Source organism: Ptychodera flava, chromosome 17, assembly GCF_041260155.1.
Source record: "Ptychodera flava strain L36383 chromosome 17, AS_Pfla_20210202, whole genome shotgun sequence".
In the NCBI taxonomy this organism is placed as follows: Eukaryota; Metazoa; Hemichordata; class Enteropneusta; family Ptychoderidae; genus Ptychodera; species Ptychodera flava.
This window is the reverse complement of record NC_091944.1, coordinates 14,328,839-14,353,956: the sequence shown is the minus strand read 5'-3', so window position 1 is coordinate 14,353,956 and position 25,118 is coordinate 14,328,839. Positions and strand designations below refer to the sequence as shown.

General features: G+C 37.4%; 3 protein-coding genes across 3 annotated transcripts; 2 read left to right on the top strand and 1 right to left on the bottom strand.

Annotated features, from left to right (window-relative positions):
* The first annotated feature begins 442 nt into the window (after nucleotides 1-442).
* LOC139115528 (glutathionyl-hydroquinone reductase YqjG-like) lies at nucleotides 443-4,377 on the top strand. The gene is made up of 3 exons (XM_070677693.1): nucleotides 443-593; nucleotides 1,541-1,877; nucleotides 2,533-4,377. Exons 1-3 carry the CDS (start codon nucleotides 563-565, stop codon nucleotides 3,110-3,112), a joined length of 948 nt encoding a protein of 315 aa, XP_070533794.1. The 5' UTR covers nucleotides 443-562; the 3' UTR covers nucleotides 3,113-4,377.
* A 748-nt stretch (nucleotides 4,378-5,125) lies between these two features.
* Nucleotides 5,126-15,600, top strand: LOC139115527 (60S ribosomal export protein NMD3-like). The gene is made up of 12 exons (XM_070677692.1): nucleotides 5,126-5,293; nucleotides 5,799-5,933; nucleotides 6,631-6,724; nucleotides 8,102-8,311; nucleotides 9,465-9,634; nucleotides 10,162-10,258; nucleotides 10,572-10,689; nucleotides 11,531-11,682; nucleotides 12,124-12,312; nucleotides 12,968-13,077; nucleotides 13,623-13,693; nucleotides 14,529-15,600. The coding sequence occupies exons 1-12, from the start codon at nucleotides 5,247-5,249 to the stop codon at nucleotides 14,663-14,665; spliced, it is 1,530 nt and encodes a 509-aa protein (XP_070533793.1). The 5' UTR covers nucleotides 5,126-5,246; the 3' UTR covers nucleotides 14,666-15,600.
* A 951-nt stretch (nucleotides 15,601-16,551) lies between these two features.
* Nucleotides 16,552-24,954, bottom strand: LOC139115525 (bystin-like). The gene is made up of 10 exons (XM_070677689.1): nucleotides 24,736-24,954; nucleotides 23,786-23,868; nucleotides 21,640-21,757; nucleotides 20,859-20,991; nucleotides 20,248-20,387; nucleotides 19,727-19,824; nucleotides 19,228-19,306; nucleotides 18,556-18,621; nucleotides 18,061-18,269; nucleotides 16,552-17,472 (listed from the first exon to the last, which is right to left on the bottom strand). Exons 1-10 carry the CDS (start codon nucleotides 24,883-24,885, stop codon nucleotides 17,256-17,258), a joined length of 1,293 nt encoding a protein of 430 aa, XP_070533790.1. The 5' UTR covers nucleotides 24,886-24,954; the 3' UTR covers nucleotides 16,552-17,255.
* Nucleotides 24,955-25,118: the final 164 nt, after the last annotated feature.

The window sequence follows — 25,118 nt, the reverse complement described above, 5'->3', positions numbered from 1 at the left end:
ATGATGACGACCGGCGTTGGAAGCTGATGATAAGACGCCAATAGGTGCTTAGAATTAGAATAACCTTATTTGACAGTCCATTATGGAAAAATTACTTTTCGCTTCACCAAAACAAAAGACAACACAGCACACTACACATCACAAAATTAAATGTTAAATATAAAGATATAAAAAGTTTCCATCCCCTTAACACGATGAGATCTGTCTCCTACGGACAAAGTTCATTGCACTTGGAACAGACGATTTTTATCCTGTTCTTTCAACTAGTAATGCCATTTTTTTGCTGTTCGATTTTTCAAGCATCTGTCACGGATAACGAGACATGAAGCTGTCATGGTATCAGTGTTGTTTAAGAGATACACTCTCGGGGTCACCTTTGGACATTACTAATATTTGCGGGGTTCAAATTTCGGTCACCTGTTACCATATGGACGCATGCGCGAAATATAGTATTACCTTTACACAAGAAGTTTGGACCTGTGACAGGCCGTCAGGTTCTTTCTCCTCTTACTTTCAACGGATCCTGTTACGTTAACTGTGATCCACGGTGCAAGACCAAACCATGTCTTCGCAGGAAAAAAACTTGGCCACAGGTAAGTATGCTTTGAGCTTGAATCTGCCGACATATGCTGAGAGCTAGAGAATCATATTTTTGTGAATTCAACTTACTCCGAATACATTGGTGGTCAGCAATCAGGCCACTGTGAGCCGTATTGAAGCACCCCGAAAAGTATGTTATCAGTATGTAGTTGTGTCCTGGATACAAATCAAACCCAAAAAGGCCATTCCTGTACATTGCTTACGTGGATAACTCATGTAGCTTTCAGAAAGCCTTTTCGCGTGGCGCAGTCTTTTAAGCTTGTGTTAGTGTTGAGTGGTGAAAACAGACGAGTACCATGATGTGCCTGTTCATTGTGCACAATTAGTTACATACCGCACGGGGAGTGCACGTACTTTCTATAAAGTTTAGGTACGAATGACCTATAATGACACTGCACTATTTCTGTACAGAGATATGCGCATGTGTGTGTTAATCGTCTTGTGACCAGTGTGTAACAAAAAACAGTTAGACGAAATAATCAAGTTATCGCAGTTAGGAATCTTGTGGTCTGACTCTACTCGATCTGATTGTTAATATATATATATATATATATATATATATATATATATATATATATATATATATATATATATATATATATATATATATATACAGTAACTGTATTTGTAGTTATACTGACTAAATACCAAAACGTTTTTAGTAAAAAATATTCATATTTTATAATGATGATATTTCTCAGACCATTCTCGGCTAGTGAACCTGTGAGTTCACTAGTGTAATAATTGGCATGGTCTTCAGCTGTTGCTTCATAGAGCGGGCCTCTTGTTTTAATACGACGAACCTCACATAAGGTGCGCCTCCAACATACTTAAGCTTTGTTGCCTGTCCGAAACGTCCGTTAGTGTTTTAAAACTTTCAAAATTTTGATTGCCTCACAAATATCGTATCACCTCGGATGTTGTTATTACTGTCTCTTAGGTACAAAGGCCGAACAAGCTAAAATAGATGGTGAATTCGTACCAGGGGTTAGCGCTGCCCGGAACTGGATAACAGCCGATGGGTCATCGGGCTTCAAAGCCGAACCAGGTCGTTACCATCTCTACGTGGGTCATTTCTGTCCCTACTGCCATCGCTGCGTCCTGACCCTATCCCTTAAGGGGCTATTTCACGTGATTTCGATCGATGTCTGCTCCTTTCGACGCTATGATGAGAGAGGGTTCGAATTTGCGCCGGAAATTCCAGGGTGCACCGAAGATACTGTGAACGGAAAGAAATTCATCGGTGATATCTATGGCATGGTTGGCATCAACCAGCGGTAAATATACATTTTTGTTTTATCGAGGATCTAGTCAACTAACTATTAACAAGGGTTTATATTAGCAAATCACACATTGTCAATTCAATTCTTTAGGGCACTGACATTATAATTGTTTTGCATATTGGTTGTTGCTTTAACTTGTACAAGAAAATATAATTCGCCTTTCGCGTTTGTTGTCGTAAACTCTGTACGAAGCAAGGAGGCGAGTGCCATCTTTGAAACGCCGACATCTCTGAAAGATAAAGCAAGGAGCTAAAGAAAGCACCCACGAAAACCTAATAGACGGCCAGCCTGTGTCCCAACTTCAATTTGGACTCGAGAAACAACCGTGCACGGCAATTGGTCTAAGTTGCGCTATGATGACGAACTTTACTGTTCGCAAATTAGCCGCTCTAGTTCTTTAGTTATATTTATGTTTTATTACTTATTTATTTATGTATATATTATTTATTGTAGATTTTTACATGAAATTTTCTATTTATTTATTTTCAGATCTATTTATTTCAAATTGCTATAATGAGCATTCGATAGCATATGTTAACCAGAAACCACCAGATTTATTCACATTTATGATACAGGTACAATACTTTGCTCCAAACTATTAATTGCATGGTTCCTCACTTCTTAACGTGTATTCCTTTCCTCTATCCAGTACCATTCCAGTTTTATGGGACAAGAAAACAGGGACCATTGTGAGCAACGAAAGCTCGGAAATCATCCGAATGCTGAATTGTGAATTTAATGAGTGGGCTAAGGAGTCAATCGATCTCTATCCGCCAAGTTTACAGAAGGAAATTGAAGAGTTCAACGAATGGATTTATGCAGAGATAAATATCGGCGTATACAAGGCTGGTTTTGCAAAATCACAAGAAGCCTACGATTCCGCTGTTACAGTACTTTTCAACGCATTAGACCGACTGGAAGAAGTGCTTGCCAAACGTCGTTTCCTCTGTGGGAACCAACTGACCGAAGCTGATATCCGACTTTTCCCGACGCTCTTCCGATTTGATCACGCGTATTACATTTGCTTCAAATGCAACAAGCGCATGATACGTGACTACGAACACTTGTCTGGATACGTTCGCGATGTCTATCAGCAAATGGGCGTGGCCAATGCTTCAAATATGGAGCATTGTACACAAGGCTATTTTAGCAATTTTGGCAATAAAATCATTCCTATCGGTCCAGATTTTGATTTCAACGAACCAACGCAACGCTCAGAAATGAAATGAGCTCCCTTGTTCGAGATACATGTGAAGATTAAAGATTCATATTTAATTTATTATCAAATTTCTTTCTAGAAATAGATAACATACAGTCGAAATTCGACATTAGATGAGCACCGTGTGGATAATACTGATAATATATTATCGATGTTTCAATAGACGATGGAATACTTTTGCGTTTCAAAGTCTGTAAGCTATAATAATTCATTCAGTCGCAAATCTAGGTAGAATTTAAACCCTTTCACCAACACCTGACTTAAAATATGTAGCGTTTTCGAAAGAAAGTGTGGCTACATATGCACGCATGCACACATACATATATATACACACACACACACACACACACACACACACACACACATACATACATACATACATACATACATACATACATACATACATACATAACACAGAGAGAGATAGACAAGCGGGGAGACATGTAGGCACACACAGACACAAAACAGACACAGAGACACACACACATACACACACACACACACACCTGCTGCAGACATTCATGCATACGATCTTGCGTGGAAATGGGTTGAAAGTGTTTTGCCGACCGTTCGCGAAGCACTTGCCGGGGATATAATTTGTGATTTCACTATCGATATCGTTGACAAATATTTGTTAATGCGACTCCCAGACCAACCTCATGCGTCAAATCATGAAAATTTAAGCTGCAATTCTAACAAGAAAGATTGATGATGATATATGCGCATCGTCACAAGAAAAACATAGATGGGTGTTTATTTCCAGATTTACCATTTTTTGCCTTTATATGATTTACCAGAGTAAACAACTAAAAGTAAACAGGTTTTTATCTCAAAATGTAAAGATACATGATAAATTTACAAATATGTTGCTGTGCTTGTCTGTAAACCAGGGACAAAAAACAGACAATCTTTTGAGATCAGACACGTTAATCCATGTAGTACCGTGCTTACAACGCATTTCGTTCTGTGTTGCGCTTCAACACTCGGGTCAGGTTATCGAAGTAGAACCGCCTTTACTCGACACGTGGGAAAATTTGCTTAGGCGTGTTAGAAGAGTTCGAGCACATCATACACACTGCTACTACAGGTACAAGAAAGTTTCGATGTAAGTTCAGATGCCATGGGAATCAAGACGACACGATGGTTTTACTTTGTATCATTACGACTCACGACAAGAAAGGAAACTTAGTTGTTGTCGAGTGTTTCTTAATTTGTAATCTGTTGTTATATTTTGTTTCGGCAATCAATAAAGTCACCAGACACTTGTTTATGGTTTGCCTTGCGTAAGTTACTCAGTTTGTTGAGAATTATACTGTAGCTTTGTCGACTCCAGTGAATTTTGTGACGTCATCCCGCTCAGACAATTACTTATAATACTATACCACTGAGTCAATGTGATGTCTTTATCTACATATCTTCATCTTACCAGCAAATTAGCATCGTTCTATATGATGTACTACGGATTACTTCATCAAATGTAAAGGAAACACATACCCCTGTCATTGATATTCAATTGTTATTCGAGTTGGTAAACGTAGAGCTAAAATTGTTTGTTTTTGTAGGTATTAACTATCTTTTCATAGCCGTAACTGGATGGGGATTTCTACCTCACAAGATTTTTTTTTTTTTTTTTTTTTTTTTTTTTTTTTGCCGAACTGAACGATTCACAAACGTACTTTGGCCCACAGGGAACCCAGAAATCTGGTTGTTGTCGGTTTGTGTTGTTGTTTATGTTTATATTAGTTGTGTTGCTGTTGTTGTTGTTGCTGTTGTACAACAGAGGCGAATTTTTTTTGAAAAAGATAAATTTATTCCATCAAAAGAAAATAAATTTACAACCGTGAATACGTCGAGCGAACGAACATACAAATCAACTTGTCTGAAAATATTTATCATTTAACTAGAAAGAAGACCGAGAAAAAATCAAAAAAAAAATATCATCCTGAATACGTTCAGGACGCATCGGTCAAAGGCGATTTTTCTTGACGTAGTCAGAAAGCGCGACCTCTAGCGTTACAGATGAGTAATGGTTGGGTCAAAGGTGGTGGTAAAAGAACGTATTTCCTGTTCGTCTTGCGCAAGCAAAGGACACACGTGTAAAGACTCGGAAACAGAACACACAGAATCCAGGACGTGTCTCGAAGATGGAGTATGTATATACCGACGGGAAACCAGCCACACAAGGCAACATGTAAGTTTTATTCATTTGTAGGTACTGTTATAGGCCTTTTAACCCTCTGTAAATTAACCAGAGGTTACAGTAGACCGACACAGGCATCGTGTTGAATGATGCATGGTCATGGTGATCATGTTTCTCGAGTACTGAGGTTTCAATGTAGTAGGTATAGCATGCTAACGTATTTTTACATGTAATAGCAAATGTAAGTCAGAATTTTATAGCCCTGCGTACGATGCTGTGTGTTCCGCTACAGCTAATCGCCCCGCTCACGGAACACACAGCATAAATCGTACGCAGGGCTAAGAATTTTAGTAAGTACACAGTGTATACTACAAGTAGATAAGTTGCTTTACCTGAATACCCCCATTGGCCATGGATGCACCACATGATCATCCTTGCCGTAGCATATCATTCTGAATGAATTCAGAAAATGTGAAAGGATTGAGATCTCAACCTAAAATGTTCAGGTCTCTGAACAGAACACTTCCATTGAGTGCAATTTTCTCCTTGTTTTCAGACTTTGTTGTCAATGCGGTGTTCCCACTCAGCCCAATCCTGCCAACATGTGTGTTGCTTGCATCCGAACACAAGTTGATATCACGGAAGGAATCCCAAAACAGAGTATAGTTTACTTCTGCAAAGGATGTGAAAGGTGAGATATTCAAAATGGATGTCCATTATCCAGACGATAATGTAGGTTTTTGCTGCTGGTTTAATAAACGTTGATACTTTGTATATTGCGCCTTTATAAAAGAGGGAAACGACAAAAGGCATATCCTGCACACGATTTGTGTAAAATTCCAGTTTTGCTATATATCCAATGTTCTGAAGCATGAGAACTCAAATGAATGTATGGCATGACAAAATGCAAAACAACAAGGTGTCTTCAAAATGGCTGCTGTAAAACTGACAGTTGTTGAACATTGTACTATATTTTACAAATTTATGCAAAAATTTTCAACATCGTGTACATTTGATTATTGTAACAAATACCCGAATAAAATGGGACAGCGGCATATACATTTGTCATTGCATTGAAAATTAAAAACTTTCATTGCAAAAGTGAATTTGTTTCCTGCTGCTCTTTATATTTTTCTACCTTTTGCTGGTTCTTACATTTAAAGTGCTGTTACTGTCTGACCAACATCTCCCCAATAGAGGGCTGACTTTGTTATGAAAGTATAAGATAGTGATGAAAAGACCAAGAATGGTCCATTGTAAATGCATCTATTTTTGAAATCTGCATTATTTATTGAGGGGTGGAATTCTAAGTGTTCTTCATGGAGGTGTTTGACATGGTACCACTTTGCAAAGAATTAACACTCAGTGAATTGTTTTGTTATTTTCAGATATCTGCAGCCACCAGATACATGGGTAACATGTTCCCTGGAGTCAAGAGAACTCTTGGCATTGTGTCTGAAAAGATTGAAAGCTCTCAGTAAGGTAAAGAATCAAACAAAGATGATTGTCTCTCATCCCTGATGTTTCATCATCCCCCTACTATCTATGGTTTCATCCAGTTACTGACTGCATAACTTTTTCCCACATAACTTAGTGTGTTGAGAACAGAAATATATATACCATCTTCTCTTTATGGTTATGGCAAACAATGTTACCATGCAGAATCTGTTACCAAAGAACTGAATTGTCAAAAATTTTGACGTGCCAATTAGAGTTCAGGTCTCTGCATTAACTTTATACAGGCAGTGTTGCAGCCAGGATGCGCCCTTGCGACAATGTCCCCAAAACGGAACCCGGTGTCCCACATTCTCGCGCACTGTAGGTCACCTTGGGCGCACTCATGAGTTGACTATGTTCAATGGGTGTAGTCTGCAAATAATATCTGTTACTGATAATTACCTTTGTTTTGCATGATTATTTCGAGGCTTTATTTACGTACTTTCAGAGCTATGATTAAAAGTAATTAGAATGCTGGACTCGATATCATAACCTGCTTGTAGTCTGACTGAGCTCTGATTGGTGGCAGATATGGTGTACTTTCTTGAAATCCAAGCACACTGATGCGGTCTCGATAGCCTTACTTTTTTTGTGTGAAACTAATTTGTTACAAAATAATATAAAATTTTATTGACAATACCAGCGTTTTGTCCTCAAAATGTGCAAAATATCCCCCAAAATAAACAATGGTGTCCCCAGATTTAAAATTCCTGGCTACAACATATTATAGGAAATATGAATTTTTGAAATATGCTATAAAACTGAGAATCCTTCCTGATTGTCTTTGTAAGTTTTTGAAGAGATGTCACATTAGCTGCTGTGACTGATTTTATATCTCCACTACAATTCTTACAGAAATTAAATACCTGTATCATGTTTTTCAAGACACTTATGATTATCTCTTACTTAATTCACCACTCCACACACGTCCAGCTACACTGAAAGTAATGCCACACCCACCCACCATCTACAAAAAAGCTACATAGTGGGTCGCTTTATCTTGGTCCCCGAGTGTGACCACTATACACCGTTTTGACAAGGACTCTACCTCCAAAACTGCAAAACAATTTACTTATCTGAAGTTGTGTTTTCGTTAAAAATCAACCCAAACTTGGCATCTTGTAGGTATTGAATGCATAATGTATCAAGTCCAATAAAATCTCCAAAGGTAGTTAAAATTGCAAGGTATTTATGTATTAGCTTTAATTACTGCAAAGTCAACTTGCAAAGAGTAAACTGTAACTTCCAATGTGAAATACTTTACAACACAGTGTGGAGAAATTATTGATATTCTTTTCACCTTTTTTCCTGTTCAGTTATTTTCAGTGAATGAAAATTAGCGAATATATTCTGTCTTTACAGGTTCATCTAGTCGATGCAGGGTTCATTTGGACAGAGCCTCACTCCAAGCGGATCAAGGTGAAACTGACCATTCAGAAGGAAGTGATGGGAGGGGCCGTCTTACAGCAAGTATTTGTTGTAGAATACCTGGTACAGAATTACATGTGTATAGATTGTCACAGGGTTGAAGCCAAGGATTACTGGAAAGCTTGTGTCCAGGTCAGACAGAAGGTATGTATGAACATACAGAGCAATTCCAGAGAAATCCCAGGCAACACTTAGCTGTACTTCAGTTTAAAGCTAACCGTTGGGAACATCGCTTTGTTAATGTAGTTTGCAACTTGAAAGTGAAGGACTTAAACTTTTGCTTAAATTTGCATCAAGGATTATTTCAACCGTTCTCTTTCAAAATCAAAAATAAAAATTGGAGGTTACCCTGCACATTTTGGTACCAGAGATACAAATTACTCAAGATTACCAATATTTGAAATTCAAAATGGCCACCATCCCTGTGTTAACTCTCTGGAGAAAAATACAATTTTTGATTTTCAACAAACTAAGATGGTAAAAAGTTTTCTTACATCAAGAGCTTTAAAATAGACCCCACAAGTGGTAGGTCAGAAAGATTTGTAAAAGTTTGAGAGTCAAAATATCTGTCCCCGAGGCGCATTCTACCTTAAATTAATTCGAAGGCATCCTGGTACAAGGAGATTACTTCATACAGAAATACTGGCCATTTTCTTGACATGTACACACCTTACATCCTGGTATTTTTGGTGGTATGTTTTATCCTAATGTCTACATTTTGCAGTATGGAAAATGTATGAGTGGCAAAGGCAAGTCATTATGGCATTAGTGAATGTGTTCGGCTGTTACGGAAAGAGTGAAATGTAGGGATTCATAGAAATAAAGATGCCAGTGCCAGCTGTAATAAAGTCATGTAGGGGTCAATGACATGGTACATTAGGCCCAACACATGTACCAAATGCAAGATGCATAGTTATGGTGTTATTTTCCTTGAGACCGGAATCAAATGTTTAATCCTGATCCAGTCAAGTTCATATGTCACCATCAGGTCAAGTTTGTAGCAACCAGTTAGTCATAATAAGTCCTGTATGTTGCATTGAACAATTTCGTTTGAGGTCCCTGAATACCTAAATACTGTAAATATGATGTAAGTGACCAAACCTGCTATAACGTATGTTGCCAAGGTGAAAACAAGTATAGATTTGGCTCAATAACACTTTTTACTGACTTTGCAGATGGTGATACTATCTGGCAGGATTAGGGTTGATGGTTAAGATAAAAACTGTCCTATTTTCACGTGAGTTGATAATAATTTGGAGTAAGAAATGTTTAAAGCAAGATATTTTTCTCTTCACAGACGACACACAAAAAGACTTTCTTCTACTTGGAACAGCTGATTCTCAAGCACAGAGCTCACACATCCACTGTCAATATCAAGGAACATCATGATGGAGTGGATTTTTTCTACGATTCCAAACAAGACGCCAGGAAACTGGTTGAGTTTCTACAAGTTGTTGTGCCATGCAGGTATGACATTGTTACAAGTTATGGACATTTTTAGAATGCATGTCACATATATGCAGTGCCCTGGAGGCTTGCGCTGTAAATCTTCAAGTTTTAGCATACACATGTGTTTAATACAAGGGTCGTGAATTCTGCATCAACTCTGTAATGGTGTTTTTTTCCCATGTTTATTGGAAATTACAGTGATTATGAATATGAATCTAAGATAGGTTTGAATCTTTTACCAAATTTCATAATCAAACAAAAATAAATTAGGAGTTGTACCAACCCATAATGATAATTGTACATAATATCAGTTACTCTGTATTCATTTTGTCTGTTAAATTACGCAAATATACTCTATCCAATCAAAACAAGGAAGCTTTGTCCATAATATAAGTGATGGACAAGTAGTTACTCTTGTCTTCATCAGGTTAGACAGCTTATTCTGAAAACGGAGCTTTTCTCAGACTTTGTTGAAATAACAAGATGAAGAAATATCAACCCCAAAATAATAAAAAAAAACCCAACTTTTTTGTTCATCTTTCAAGGTACCAGATCTCCCAGCAGCTGATATCACATGACACTCATAGCAACACTTACAATTACAAGTTTACATATTCTGTGGAAATTGTCCCAGTGTGCAAGGTAAGCTACATAACATTTCCTGACTATTCATGCACGGCTTCTGAGGTGATTTCTTCAACCCCAGACAACCGTGGGAAATTGTTGTTGCCATGTGTTTGATATACATGGAGTCTGAGAGTTGAGTCGCCAGAGTTGTAAAATTTTGAAATGAAAATTTGCACACACTGATTGTTCTCAATTTGAAGTAATTGCTCTTGTCATAACATACAATACTGATAATGACATTTTTCTGATCAAAAACAACTAAAACTGTTATTCTTACATGTGATTTGACCTGTGAGTATATTTATACCATCATTGCTCAACTTTCCAGGATAATGTGGTCTGCCTTCCACCAAAGGTTGCCCACTCACTGGGAAGTATTAGCCAGATCTGTGTTTGCCAGAGAGTGTCTAACCTCATCCACTTGATCGATCCAGTTTCCCTACAAAGTAAGTCACCAGTCTCAGAGTTTTTATACGTTTTGTCAGTTACATACATACCGGTCCAAGTGTTTTCATTTCCATTCATCATTATGGTATAAATGTCCAGGTAGGACCCAAAAACTGAAAATCACCACTCTGGATGTCTAAAAATTAATTCCAAGATGCCCATATGAATCCTGTTCGAAGAGGCTGACCTTTGAGCACAGAAACTACTAGTATATCCCAAGTGGAAAACATGAATTATTACACCTCACCTATAGTACTGATCTCGCGATTGGCTAAAACTCTGCCACGTGACATTCCAAACAAAGTGATATAACATGGTTCAATTTGCTCTTGCCCGCAATGCCCGCAATGCAAGTTTGAATGCAAGTTCGAAGCATTTACACGCATTGTACAGGTACCAGGAACTCTTGCACCAGATTTTTAAAATTGTCATTTGAAAATTTGTGCATCATTTCAATCTGTCGTTCGATGCCCACAGTACAAATACCGGATTTTGTGATTGTTTTTAATGTTCAATGTAATAAAATGAATAACACATGAAGATCGGGCAATATCACGCTTTGTGGCCTGCCTTTGGGCTGATGCTCCTGACTGAAATATCGTTGATACCTTCGACTGTAGGTCGGGCATCATCAATATTTCAGTCAGGCTCACCATCCCTTGGGCAGGTCACATATCATGTTATTGCCCTCACTGTCATGTGTTATTATTTAACTATCACTTCATATTTTTCATATACCAAACTGAATCAACTTTGGAATTTTTGGCCTCAAGATTTTCATGAAAATTAAACATCTCATAAAACCTTTCTGTTTTCTTTTCAATTTGATGGGGATTATAGTTGCGGATGTGACAGCACCAGTGTACTGGCGAACCCCATTTCACAGTTTGGGTGACCAGAAGAGTCTGACAGCGTACATCGTTATTGAAGTTGAACCAATCCGAGGGAAGGACATACCCCACCATAAAGGGGAGGGAGCCAAGTCAAACAAGGTAACAGTGATCAATGGCAGCCACACTGTGTTTGATCTGATACACCAAGAATGGATTCACCAAAATTGATGGCAATTTGTGATGGTTGTTATTATTTGCGAAGGGTTTTGAGCATCACTGTTCTCGTAAGCAAAAATAGTACTGTAATGTTCACTTCAGGAAAATACTAATCTCTCATTGTTTTACCCGGTATGGCTAACAAGAAGAAGCCTTTGTTGTCCTTTATCCTACAAGAAGTAGCCTTTGATGTCCCTTATATTGGAGGCAAATTTAAATGACTCCCAGTAAGATAGGCTTTCAATTCTGCCATTACTCATCTCTGGATCACGCTTTTTGGCCAATTCCACAAATCTGCTGCAGCATTTTCTCTACTGAGGGAAATGTTAAGAGGTTAACACAGCCCTGTGAGGTAACTTTTCATGTATCTGTACTCACTTACAGCACGTCCTAGCTGATGTCTGGGTCGCGAGGTCACAAGATCTTGGCATGAATGACACCCAGTATCACTGCAGAAGTCACCTTGGTCACTTGCTAAAACCAGGAGATACAGTCCTTGGATTTGATTTCGTCAATTCCAATGTCAATGATAGCAACTTGGACCGCATGAAGGCTGATAAGATCCCGGATGTTGTAAGTTCATATTTCGGCACTGTATCACTGTGAATACTTTACACGTTATCAATAGACTAATAAAATTCAATTTAGCGTGTAACTCTTACTGGTAGTTTAAAAAATCTGTCCTTAACAGAGAGGTGAGAGTGTCAGTTGAGGAAGATGTTACAAGGACAGAGGCATACTTATTATGAAAAGAATTTTCATGACACTAACATATGGCAAATTTCCAATATTAAGAACGGGGTTTTAAGTTATACATGAACCAGGAAACCACCTTTGTAAATTCAGTGTTTTTGCTAAGGTTTTGTTACATACATAGATGATTTTGGAATCCATCAACCAATTCTGTCATGCCCTATTAAGAATATATTAGTATACTGAGAGGAACCCAGCAACATGATTGAGGATCACCCAGGCCTGTTAAAGTTACCAGGGTACCTACCGCCCTTCGATAATAAAACATTGAATTTATTTGAATTTGTTTCATCCTGACAAAGAGGTTATTAGCATAAAGCAAAGGTGAGAAAAGTGAGAAAATGAACTTCTCAGGACATACAAACCATCGTCAGAACCAGCAGTATTCATGCAACCAAGTTAGCACGTATCCTGACAAGTACTTGCGGACGTCTTCATGTGCTTCTCTCTTTCTTGACTCGTTTGAACCCCCTAGGTGCTTGTTAAAAAGCACTATGACAGGAATACACGAAAAGAACGAAGAAATTGGAAACTGAAAAAGTTACGTAAGAATGCGGAGAATCTTGAAGATGAAAAGATGGAGAGGTGAGATAAGACAAAGTCTTGCTAACCATGGGTTTTCAATCAACTGTGACCTCAGGTCATTTAGTACTGTGACCATTGGTCATTAATTAACTGTTACCTTGTGTTATTAATTGACTGTGACAATTGGCCTTTAATTAGTCGTGACCACAGGTTGTTAATCAACTGTAACAATAGGCCTTTAATTAATCATGACATGGCTCAGTCATTAATTGTGACCATGGGCCTTTAACTCTGAACACAAACATGCTCATGTATATCTTCAATTGCCAAAACTACTGACAAAATGTTGAATTTGAACATTTCAACAGATTCACTAAAATGAGTATTCTGGGTTTTTTTCTTGGAATCTTGGAGTGCCAGTTCATTTGACTGTAGGACATATCCGACAGACCAAATTTGCAAAAACTTGCAGCATTAGTAATTTGCATCGTTAATGTAATTTTTAGATGAAATAAGCAATATTATCAGTTTCTCAGATTTCGCACAGTGTTTGTCATTATTTTGTGATATTCTAAATTGTTAATACTACATCTGTTTGAACACAGGGATTACAATGAATTCTTGGAAGACTTAGAAGAGGATCAAGAATACAGACAAAATGTCAATATCTACATCGGTAAGATACAAAACTGTCAAAACGTTCTATACTCTTGATTTGCAGACAAATAAGAATTTGAGAGCTACTAACAGCGATTGACATCACCATTTTCATAGTTCTTGTTTTGGTGCTTGAAATCCCCATGTCAACATCATCTGTTAAGTCACTGTTCGCGATCCCAGGGATCGCCTTTGCTCTAGTCTGTAAGAGGATTATGGAGGTGTGATAGCCTTTTGTTTTCCATTGAAAGTATGATCTTGTTGGTAATTTTCTGATGAGACAATCTGGTGCCAACACAGGCCTTTAAGTCACTAATATTGACCATGCATGATATTTCTGTCAAGTATTATCTTCCTGAACTATGAACAGAGTTGAGTTTGTTAGAGCAGCCATTTGCTCATTAGCATATATTTCTAGTGGCTACACATATATATTTCTATTGCTACATATATATAGTATATCAAGTGGCTACAAGTCTATGTATTGGTAGAGTACACACACATTTCTTGTAGCTACAAACACATATATTTCTGTTGTCTACATGCATTTCTGGCAGTACGTATACATTTCTGGTGGTTATATATTTGTAGTAGATACTTGAATTTGTAATTTCCTTCATTGTGTCTTCTGGAGAGAGTGGTGGAGGGTATGTTAGTTTGTTGACAACTTCAGCATTCTTGATATTCTGACCTTTTTAACTGACCATTGAAAAAATTATACAAAAATGAACATTTATATGCAAGTGTGTGTTCCTTGTGTTGTAGCACAAGATTGAACAGTCTGTATAGCTTGATCACATACTGATTGGTATCAGTTTCTTTGCTTAATCCCATGTGTTTCTCCATTTTTCCAGACCGCAACAAAAATGTACCGGTCGAAGCAAGTAGTGACGACGATGAAGTACCCAGGATCAGTCTGCAAGAAATGCTGGAAGATTTGAGCATTAGTTCAGATGCTACTGGTGAAGAAGGAGCACCCATGATGGAGTAAATGAAAGAGATGTTGAAATAAATTGTCGAAATTGAATGAGTAATTTTAGGACTAGCCTGTGCTGGTTTTAATAATGCTTTTGAGATAAAAGGATTGCTTTCAATGAACTTGACTTTTTACCTCTGGAAGGCACCTTATAAACATATTTTATGTGCAAATTTTGATCCTCATTTTGACTTTGTAGGCACTCTTTCAATTTGCATCATTTATCATAATAAGTTTTAAACATGAAATGTCCAAGTAAAATGAACAAGAAAAGGCAACAGTGATCAAAGCAAATCACTTCGCCTTTCATGTATGTCATGTCATCCAGTATGTGAACTCGATTTTCATCACAAAATGAGTTGAACCCAGTCAGAAAAAATTCTTGATACTGTACAGTGCCATCAGACTTTTACGTAGATAAGCAGTGAAAATATATTTTCTTGTGCTATTTTGAAATGGAAGACATGGTAGCCGCTTGTGAATATTTATATGCAATATCTCTTTACACTGGGTAGTGTCAGCGATTTGTCCATCCAGAAGACACCTCGTGTGAACTTAATTGCCACCTCATCACATATTACTTAAAATGTGACAGATAGGTATGAACTTGAAATCACCAGTTGGGTTCAACTTGCCGCAAGTCTGTGGGCATACTAACTCATAGCAGAGAAAGTTAAAAAAAAATTATCTTCAGCATACTGTCATGTAGATGGTATGGGATCATGCAAGCCACACGCTTGATGAACAAGTAACTATACCAGAGCAAAGTTAAAGACAAATGCAGAGCAACATACAGGGCCAGTCTACCGTGCCACTTCAAGTATTAAAAGAGAATAATTTATCATTTCCTGAATCTGGAAAGTTTGTTTGTAATGCTACCATAGTAACCGAACTGACTACATCAGTAGATTGACTAATCGTGAATGAAATAAATGCATCTCATTAAAATACTTGCTCATTTCAGGTCTATTATTTTCATTTTATCATCTGGGTTGTCATACATATGCTATTGTCAGAGACATTGGGCCATTCAGCTGTGATTTGTTGTGTCAAATTAAGCAGTCTCATCTAATCCATATGAAATTCCTGTTTCTTGCCGACTGTAATTGGTTGATGTGTAGAACATCTATTCACAACACAGGTTCTATCCAATTACATTCCTTGGAGCAATAATATCAACCTGATTACTCTGAGTATACTTCTCGTTGCATTCAGTACAATGAAACAGAGGAGGATAGAGATGGGATATTCCAACAGTCAAAGGTCAGTGGTTAAAGGCCCAGGATTGTACCATCTGCTTGTCTGGTACTCCTGTTAAAAGTGATATTGAGTTACAAAGATGCCATACAACCAAACTAGGTCACATACACACCAGATGTACCTTGATACTGGTTGGTATGTCTAGGCAATCTCAGGATTAAAGTGTATCCTGCCAGACAGTGTCAGTCCCCAGCCAAGTCTGAAAAAATTGGCATTGAGCAAAAACCATGCACGTTTTTGCCTACTTGGCATTGTATGCTGTAGCAGCTCGGTTTAGTCCGTAAACATCAACAATAGTGAATCCAAGTATCTGCCATAACTGTATGCCACTGTGATGTCCATTATAATCTGAGATTCAATGTTGGGCCTGGCATGTATACGACTTTGTACCAGCAAATGAAAACACCATCACATTATTACTAAACGTATTCAGAGTGATGTTAGTGGTTCACTGTGTTCTCTGATGTCAAAATCAGAACACAAAAACTTGCATCCACTCTTCCCAATCCAGCCATTAAAAGGAGAATAACGGTAATCTGTGAGACTTGTATACACTTTTTAAATTTTTTAAAATCCAATGTTTAAGAGCCCCACATTCTCAAGTTAATTTGATAATTGATTGAAAATGAACACTCTTTAAATGGTGTTTCATGCTTTATTGACTAAAAATATTCCATGGTTGTAAATTCATATTACAAAGCCGGTTATAAAACTCAGATTTTTCAACCACACGCTTACATACAGATTTGTTATGTAGGTGATAAAAATATGAATGCTGTATAATAATGTCTGGTAAGAGGCATAGGAAACATAATTTACACAATGTTTGAAAATTGAGGAATGACGCTCAACATTGCCATTTATCTGAGAAGCCTAGCATGTTGGTGTTTGATGTACACGACAAGGAATCTATGTCTAAACACATTATGTGAAATTCTTGGTTCTTCATCTTTAACTTGATGAAAATTGTAATTGATATTTCAATGCAATTAATCTATGAAAATTATATAAATATGACCATCTATTATAATGAATGACATGTTCATTACATGGACCAATGATAGCAGTCCGGGTAATTGTAATTTTCGCAATTCCCCAGTGTTTTATCACACAAGTATCAACAGTTGCATGTATAATTGGTCTTTTCCTGATAACATGTTGAAATACCCAGTACCTGGCATGTCATCACAGACATAACGGTAATCTATGAGACTTAAATTCACTTTTAAGGATAAAAGTGTCCCAGATACACTGCTTCTGTAGACTAGCCAACACACATAGTATTTCAAAAAGCTTTGGGTTGCAGACCAAGAAACCATGTATGATACAACAGAACAAAGTCTCCCTACATTCCCATTGGTTGATCAGTTTCTTCGTCCCTGCATTTGGAATGCAGCAGTTCTCGTCGGATATCCGGCGTGATCTGTTCGTGATTCTGGTTTCGCAGCAAGTCCATCAACGCCTCTTTCTGCTCAGTTGCGATGTCTTCCTTGTATCGCTGCACAAAGGTCAAAAAGCACTGATGCCACAACACTGGAAGTTGTCTTTTATCATGTAGAAATCTGACATTGAAACAAAAGAAAATTATTGCAATTTAATTAAAGGGTCACATTCTATAAAAGGATTAGTATGTACGTTTTAACTGATAGCTATTGAGAAGATTCATTATAGATTTTCCAATTTAGCCGGAACCAAAAGGTTCTGGCTGAGATAACATGTATCGAGCAAATATAAATCTCTGAATATTCTACCTGTTCACCCCATATTCCTTATAAGCAGGTCCACTTTAATCATTGATAATAATGAGTTTGGGCTGAACCATTGTGGTACAAGGGTTAATTCAATGAATAAAGAAAGTGTTATGGCACCATCACACGACTAGCAATTATCAATGTCAACATTTGATTGTTGGAGCACAAGGAAGTTATCTCATGATGTGGAGAACTCATAAACGCAAATGATTGTACAAATTATGCATGCTGGAAACGTTTACTGGCAATACACATTGGGGTTCTTCCTATTGATCAATGTCTTTTGGTACAGCCCTACTAACAGAATGGTATGCATGGACTCCTACACTACAAAATGGGGTGAAAGGGTTGTACTTTCACTTTGGTTGGTTTACAGTAGAAACAAACAAGACACTTAACCTCAAGAAATGGTGTACAACAGCATCGACTACCCGGTATGGGAGGGCGTACTTCTTGTTCAGTAGAAGCCTGAGAAATATACTATTTGCACCATTGTAGTCCATTTCAGCAATTTTCAACATGGCTGCACTGGAGTGAAGTACAGGAATTGACACTTTGGTGATGATGCTGCCGATAATGACTGCCTCTCGTAGAGTACATGTCCCACACTGTGTAGAGAAAGAGAGTGAAGTGAAAATAGTTGCAGTATAAACATACATAAAATAATGTACATGTAAACCAGTGTCAGTGGGAGCTACCTAGAAAGATGATCTCTCAATACCCTTGTAGTCAACTTCTCAGAGACTATCAACTTTTGTAATGAATTTTTGGTTTAACATCACATCCACTATTGATGACCAAATCACTCCTACACAAGTTTTTGGATTTGTAAGACAATATTTATCAAGGGAGAGATTTCCTCAGCCAACCCGTATGAGATCACAAGTTACTTACTTCACAAAGCGGTAGAATGATTCCTTTAAAAAATGCAGCAGGTTTGAAAAGTGCTTTTTTCAGGGCCTGTATGAAAATAAATAGAATATAAATGTGAAACTGTTATTACAGATTTTCAAGTGTGTTCAAAGATTGCATACCCTACTTTGCCAAGATTAACTTTGACTTTTTTATTCCTGAAAAGCCGGTCTACCAATGGATAATACAACAGATTGAGGACAACTGAGATCACAGTACTTATTATACAAAGCCAAAGCAGGATAAAACCCAGAAATATAAACTTGACAGCTAGTTTCCTCAAATACCGACGTGCCTTTCTAAACTTCAGTCTTACACATCAAGAGCGTACGACACAAATTCTTCAATGTAATAGTTATAATATATTTCAAGATGATACTACAATGACAATTGTTATGCCGAACAAATCAAGTAGATGCTTCTACTTTGTAGAGCGCCCTCTGGAATTTGAAATTAGAGCAAATGAGAGAGACAGAAATGTAACTGAGCAATGATCTTTCATGATGGAGAATTTCTGGCCACGTTTCAGTTTCCCTTTCCTTTTTCAGCACCTTTGAATTCGAACAATACTGGTACATTGTACTTGTCCTGATGCTTTTAAAATGCTTTCAATCGATTAATTTACTGATTGATTGATTGACTGGTGGACATTACCATGTAGAGATGATAGTTTAGTCGTTTGTATTCTGCGATATCATCTCTTATTCTTGGAAGTAAAACTAAGTTGAAAAATCTGGGGGAAAAAAAAGAAAAATTCATATATTAATGAGTCAATGGGAAGGAGTCAAAGTAAGGAGCATTGTCAAAATCTTATATTAATAATAAAAACTACGTCACTGATGGTAATAACCTAAAACATTTTTGTTTTCTTGTATTTTGTTGTGAACTGCAAACCATGCTCTGGCCTGCTATTTTATATCTATTACAGTTGATAAATTGTCCATGTACTTGGATTAGAATTTTCTTATTTGCAGCTTTCTGCTGCAGTTATCATACACTACTGGCAAAGAAAGCTATAACAGTGGAATGACTGCAGAGCCCTGTCTTCCCAACAACTTCAGTCATGGAAAAGCACACTTTTTTCCAATGCAGATTGACATGAAAGTAGAGTTTGATAATTTCCAAGTTGCCGTGACAATTTCCATTGTCTTACCTCTGTGCCATCTTGGCATTGAGATTACTTGTAAATATTCTGGTTGCCTGATACATAGCTGATGCTGTCCATCGGTCGGGTTCCAGGATGTATACAATCTATGAGAAAGCAGAAAATAGGTGGGACGTGACACCGACTTCTTGAAACAAAACTGCCAGCTGGTCACTGGCATAAACAGCTGTAATTATTATGGCCAATAAGACGTGATACCATACCTATGTGCTATGTTATGACCTTGACTCATGTATGGCATCCAATGCTTCAAAGTTTTTTAAATAATGCATTCATTTATACAAAGTATATTGATACGATTATTCAGGAATGTAAAGTTTATGATGATTCATTATTAAAGTTGTACATTCATACACCTTGACTCATCCACTGTATGTATGGGAGTTTTTTCTCTTTCAATATGCTACCATAGTATCCGTGTTTAGTAGAAGGGAAGCCTATCACATTAGGGATGTGTTTTGTCTGTCTTTCCATGACAAAGTATCCTACAGTGCAGGTTATTTTCCCACCTGTTCCCAGTTTGCCAAGTTTGGCACAACCTTGAATGCTTTCGGTAACTTTCCACTTCTGTACTTGGATAAGACTTCTGCCACACCTCTGTACACTTTAATGACCCTTTCATCTATCTGTGACATTGGTATGCTGGTATCTACAGGCAAAAGACAAATAATATTACGCCAGTACTTGTGATAGCTTACAAACATCAATCCTTTTGCTCAACCCTCGTCACTTGTGTTATAAATTGTATTCTCCCAGCTTGCACAACATTAAATAACAGAATTTTGCATCTTGCTCAAGCTATCACAGAAGACACTAAAATCTACTGCATGTCCACCAATAAGATCAGAGTTCCACATGTCTGCTGATTGCATTTGTATCTTTTTAACAAAACAGAATATTCACTGGGAAAGGATCTGCTTTGCCTTATACCTTTCACCTCTAAAATTAAGTTCAATTCCATTTTCTATGATTTGTTGATTGGACCTGTTAACCTCGCAAAGCGATGAAAGGGATAAATTTAGGACCAACATATCAAGATACTGCTATTCTGTCAACATGGCAGGATACCCGGATGGTAGTCCCTAATTATAAATCTTGGCACAACCACCATTGACTGTACCTGACATTTGACTTGCCACTTCTGTTTGTTTCTCTGTCAATTTCTCCATGATGATGTCAGCTAACGTTCTCCTCATGGGAGCTGCCTTGTTCATGAACATCTCCAGCGCTTTCTCATCTTCCTCATCAACTTCCTGGAAAACAACATGATCACACTGTAGGAACACATTCATCTATTTGCTTGGCACAATCATAGGATCCTAGCTCTGCATATCACTTTTTCTGTATGCTCATGACACTTTGACTACACTGAACCATGAATCCTACAACTTATTGCAACTCTTTCTGTAGTTGATGGTTACTTTTTAAATAGCTTACAGCTACCATGATGACATCAGCTATTGATGGTTATGAATGGTAGTTAACAGTAGTGGTGTTTATTTGTAACATTTAGCAGTGATAGTAGTTGATGGTCATTAATTGTGGTCAACAATGGCTAAAGTTTCCTGTTTTGATTGACAAAGTTGTTGTTAACAGTCATGAGTTGTGGTCGGCAGTGAAATTAGTTGCCAGACATTCACTCTTGTCATCAATGTTGGTAGTTTTTGGACACACTAAATGACATCTGAACTTATCAATACTGCTGGTAGTAAGTAGAGTCATTTAAAGAGCATAAAAAAGTCTTTGTCAACTATCTTTATGACAGTCTTTGTTTAAAATGATGAGACATTGGGCTATGCACAGGAAAATCTTTTGATGAAAATTTCAAACAAATCCTGCCACTGTTTTCTTCAGCATAAGGTTGGACCTCCATAGAGAAATGGAGAGACAGCTAAACTTACAAAGTGTTCATAGAATTCTCCTTCATTTCCTGGAAACTCTTCATCAGATACATCATCATCGTCATCATCTTTTGGAGGACCAAGACTTGTAGTCTTTGACCTTGCACCTAAACTGGCACTAGGATGCACAGAGACATTTTACAACTGTGAATTAATCATTTTCATGATTGTGTATGTTCAATGCATGTATGTATGGGTTGAATGTAAAAGCCGATAGTGTTACTGTATACAACATTTGAAATATCTTGTGAGCACACTTTGAGTCAATGGCAGCTATCACTGTGACAGTAGCTCTTGAACTTACGGTAGCTCTTGAACTTCAACCCACGAAAGATGTGTAGAAGAGAGTTTGGCCTCCGGATTTGTGCTGATATTAGTTTTGGACAACAATTCCACTATTGTGCAAAATACCTTTGCTCACATGCACACATGTTTTAAAGTTGAGTACCATCACCTGTACTTCTCTGTGTCATATCTCAAAACTTATCCTGTGATGTTCGGTGACTCACATAATTCACACACTGTACGTACATACAAATATATAGAGCACTGGAAAATATCACTACACCAACTACAACCAAATACATAAACATAGGGCCAAAGTCCCTGAAGCTACTATAGACATGCATGGATACAAAATTAAGTATTTCCTGACTGTATGAAATTATCTCACTAAGGTCATCCTAGGGACATGTAAACCAAATATTAAAGCTGTCTGACCAGCGGTTTTGAAAACACAAGCGACTCAACAGTTGACAGAGCTCTGCTGTGTTCTGTTGAGAATAACCTTGTGTGACACATGTATTGATGAAGAAGGTGGATATCTTTGATAGCTCATTTCAGGATGGCCTGACCAAAAATGGAAAAAAATTCCGTAAAAATACAGATTTGCATATTTCATCAGACTATATTAGTCTATAACAGCAAATAGACGAGAGTTAATTACATCCTAATTAAAGTAAACAAGACTTGCTTAAATCAAGATTTACGTCATAAAAAAACAGCATATCTGTCAGGTTATAAAGAATCTTGAGCTGGTTATCTCAGTATTTTCATCCTATTAACCAAGCACATTTTAACTTTCAAATTAACATTGTAAGTAAGTTCTGTTGAATAAATTGAGACTGTACGTACTCAGAGAAAGCACACTGAAGAGACAAATGTTTGAAACTTAAGAAGTTCAAGGTCATCAAAAGCATAATAAGGAATCATGTTACACTTTCATTGCACTGTTTACACAGATTGCATAATTGCTATAAATAGCACATGAGGAATCTTACAGCCCAGCTTTACCATAAAAACCCTATCACTTTGACCACTCTTTTAATTGACCACTCTATTTTTTTCCCTCAAAAAGTAATCTTATTTTATCCTTACCAAGTCAACCATAAATGGAAATTAGAACTTTCTCTATCTCTATTTATTTGACCATCCTATCATGACAAACTATTATGAGCAAATTTCTTTTAGATAACATAAATGGTGGTTCAGAATATATCAAAGTTGGGATTCAGGAAAGTTGCCTTTACATGTTTTAATCCTCAATATCACTATGAACTGTCAAAAAAAGTTGAACTTTCTGATAATTCCACACTAAAATTATTTTGGCTTTGATGATTTCCTAATTAATTCAATTATTTAAATCATATTAATTATTTTTTTCTGGGTGAATTGATAGGGTTTATACAGTACAGGAATTACATACAATGTAAGTCAAACTTTGACTAAAAATGACAAAAAAATTCCTTAAAAAATACACATTTGCATATTTCATCACAATTTGAACAAATCTAAGTTGGGTTATCCCTAGGGACCTGTATACCAAATAACAAAGCTGTCTGACCAGCAGTTATGAAGAAGAAGATTTTTTACCAAAACCACCTTTTTTGGCATTAATTTGCCTATTTTCAACAATATCAAAAAATTAAAAAAACTAGTTTCTCAAAATCATATTTTTCATCTACACAACAAATATCAAATCAGTAAGTACTGCGGTTCTCAAGATATTTGAGTGGACGGACGCCTCACAAACGGACATACATACATACATACATACATACATACATACTGACGACGGACGCCGGACGGATACCCATCCCAATAGCTTCTATAGACTATAGTCTATAGTAGCTAATAAACTACTGACCTATGTCCATGTTCACTTTCCAATTCTTCCTGTTGTTGTCTGGCTTGCTCCAAAATTTTTCTCGACAGCTTCTCATCAACATACTGTGAACAGATTTTAATATTACGCATGGCATCAACAATGATTGCACTCATAGACATTAGCGGAGAAATGTAGACAGTCTACACATGGATGAACATAGGGGTACACTGGTCACACACTTCGATGGAGAAGGTTACAATCATATTTATCGACATTACACCATTACTTCTTCTTATCATCATTTCTGTGAGAAATCGGTGTCTCTTCACTTACACGTAAAGGGCCAGTAATGCTAACTTTTTATAATTCTTTCATTATTATCATTTTGTATATGAAAATTTGCGAGGGAATGTTGAAACACCCACTATTTAGCTTGACAACTTAGCGTCTGCACGTGCAAAATGCACTGTCATAGTTACATTTGAATTCTAGTCAAGACAATGCAGTTTACACATAGATAGGCTACAAACCAAGTACTGTGTATATCCATGGAAGTGAAAAGAAAGTCTTCCTACCTCATCATTATCAACATGCTTTGGGGATTAGAACAAGAAATTATGGTCGATATTAAAAACAGAAATAGTGAAAAAATCATAAAAAATAGCATTACTGGCCCTTCAAAGCCTCTGTTGCATAGAATATGTACAGACAGGCTACCTTTCATTGACAGTAGAGTAACTGATAAAGTAGAGCAGAATCACACGTAGCTGTGGGTCCATAGCTGTGGTGTTTTCTGACGGGATTCCTGCCTTTCACGGGCTGGTTTTGACTTTTGCGATTTTAACGCCGCCACCACGAAATCGTAAAATTCACAACCAGCCCGTGAAAGGCAGGAATCCCGTCTGAAACACCACAGCTATGGACCCACAGCTAAATCACACGATGCTGCTAGCTGTTGAGTCGCGGAGGCATGAAAAATGTACACTCACTGTTTCGTCTTCATTTTGTCGACTCCTGACTTTCGACCGTTGGCTACTGTGTGTCGTTCTATCCTCCAAAATTTGTTCTGCAAGAGAAACACTTCTGTCGGGTCGGTCACCCTCTTTCCGTGACATTTTTGAACGTTTAGACTTTCCCATATTTCCGGCAATATTGCAAAATCCAAGTCAACTTGCCACACGTGTATGACCTTTCAACTCGGGGCATTTGCGAGATCATACGAGAATCTCGACTCATCGACGAGAAATGGAGCTGGTGCATTGTGAGCTGAACTAGAAGCACGGTGCGGTGATTACGGTCACCGTCAGTTTGCACGTATTTATTTATCAACCCATAGAGCTCTCAAGGTAACATTCACCATATTCCCACCAAC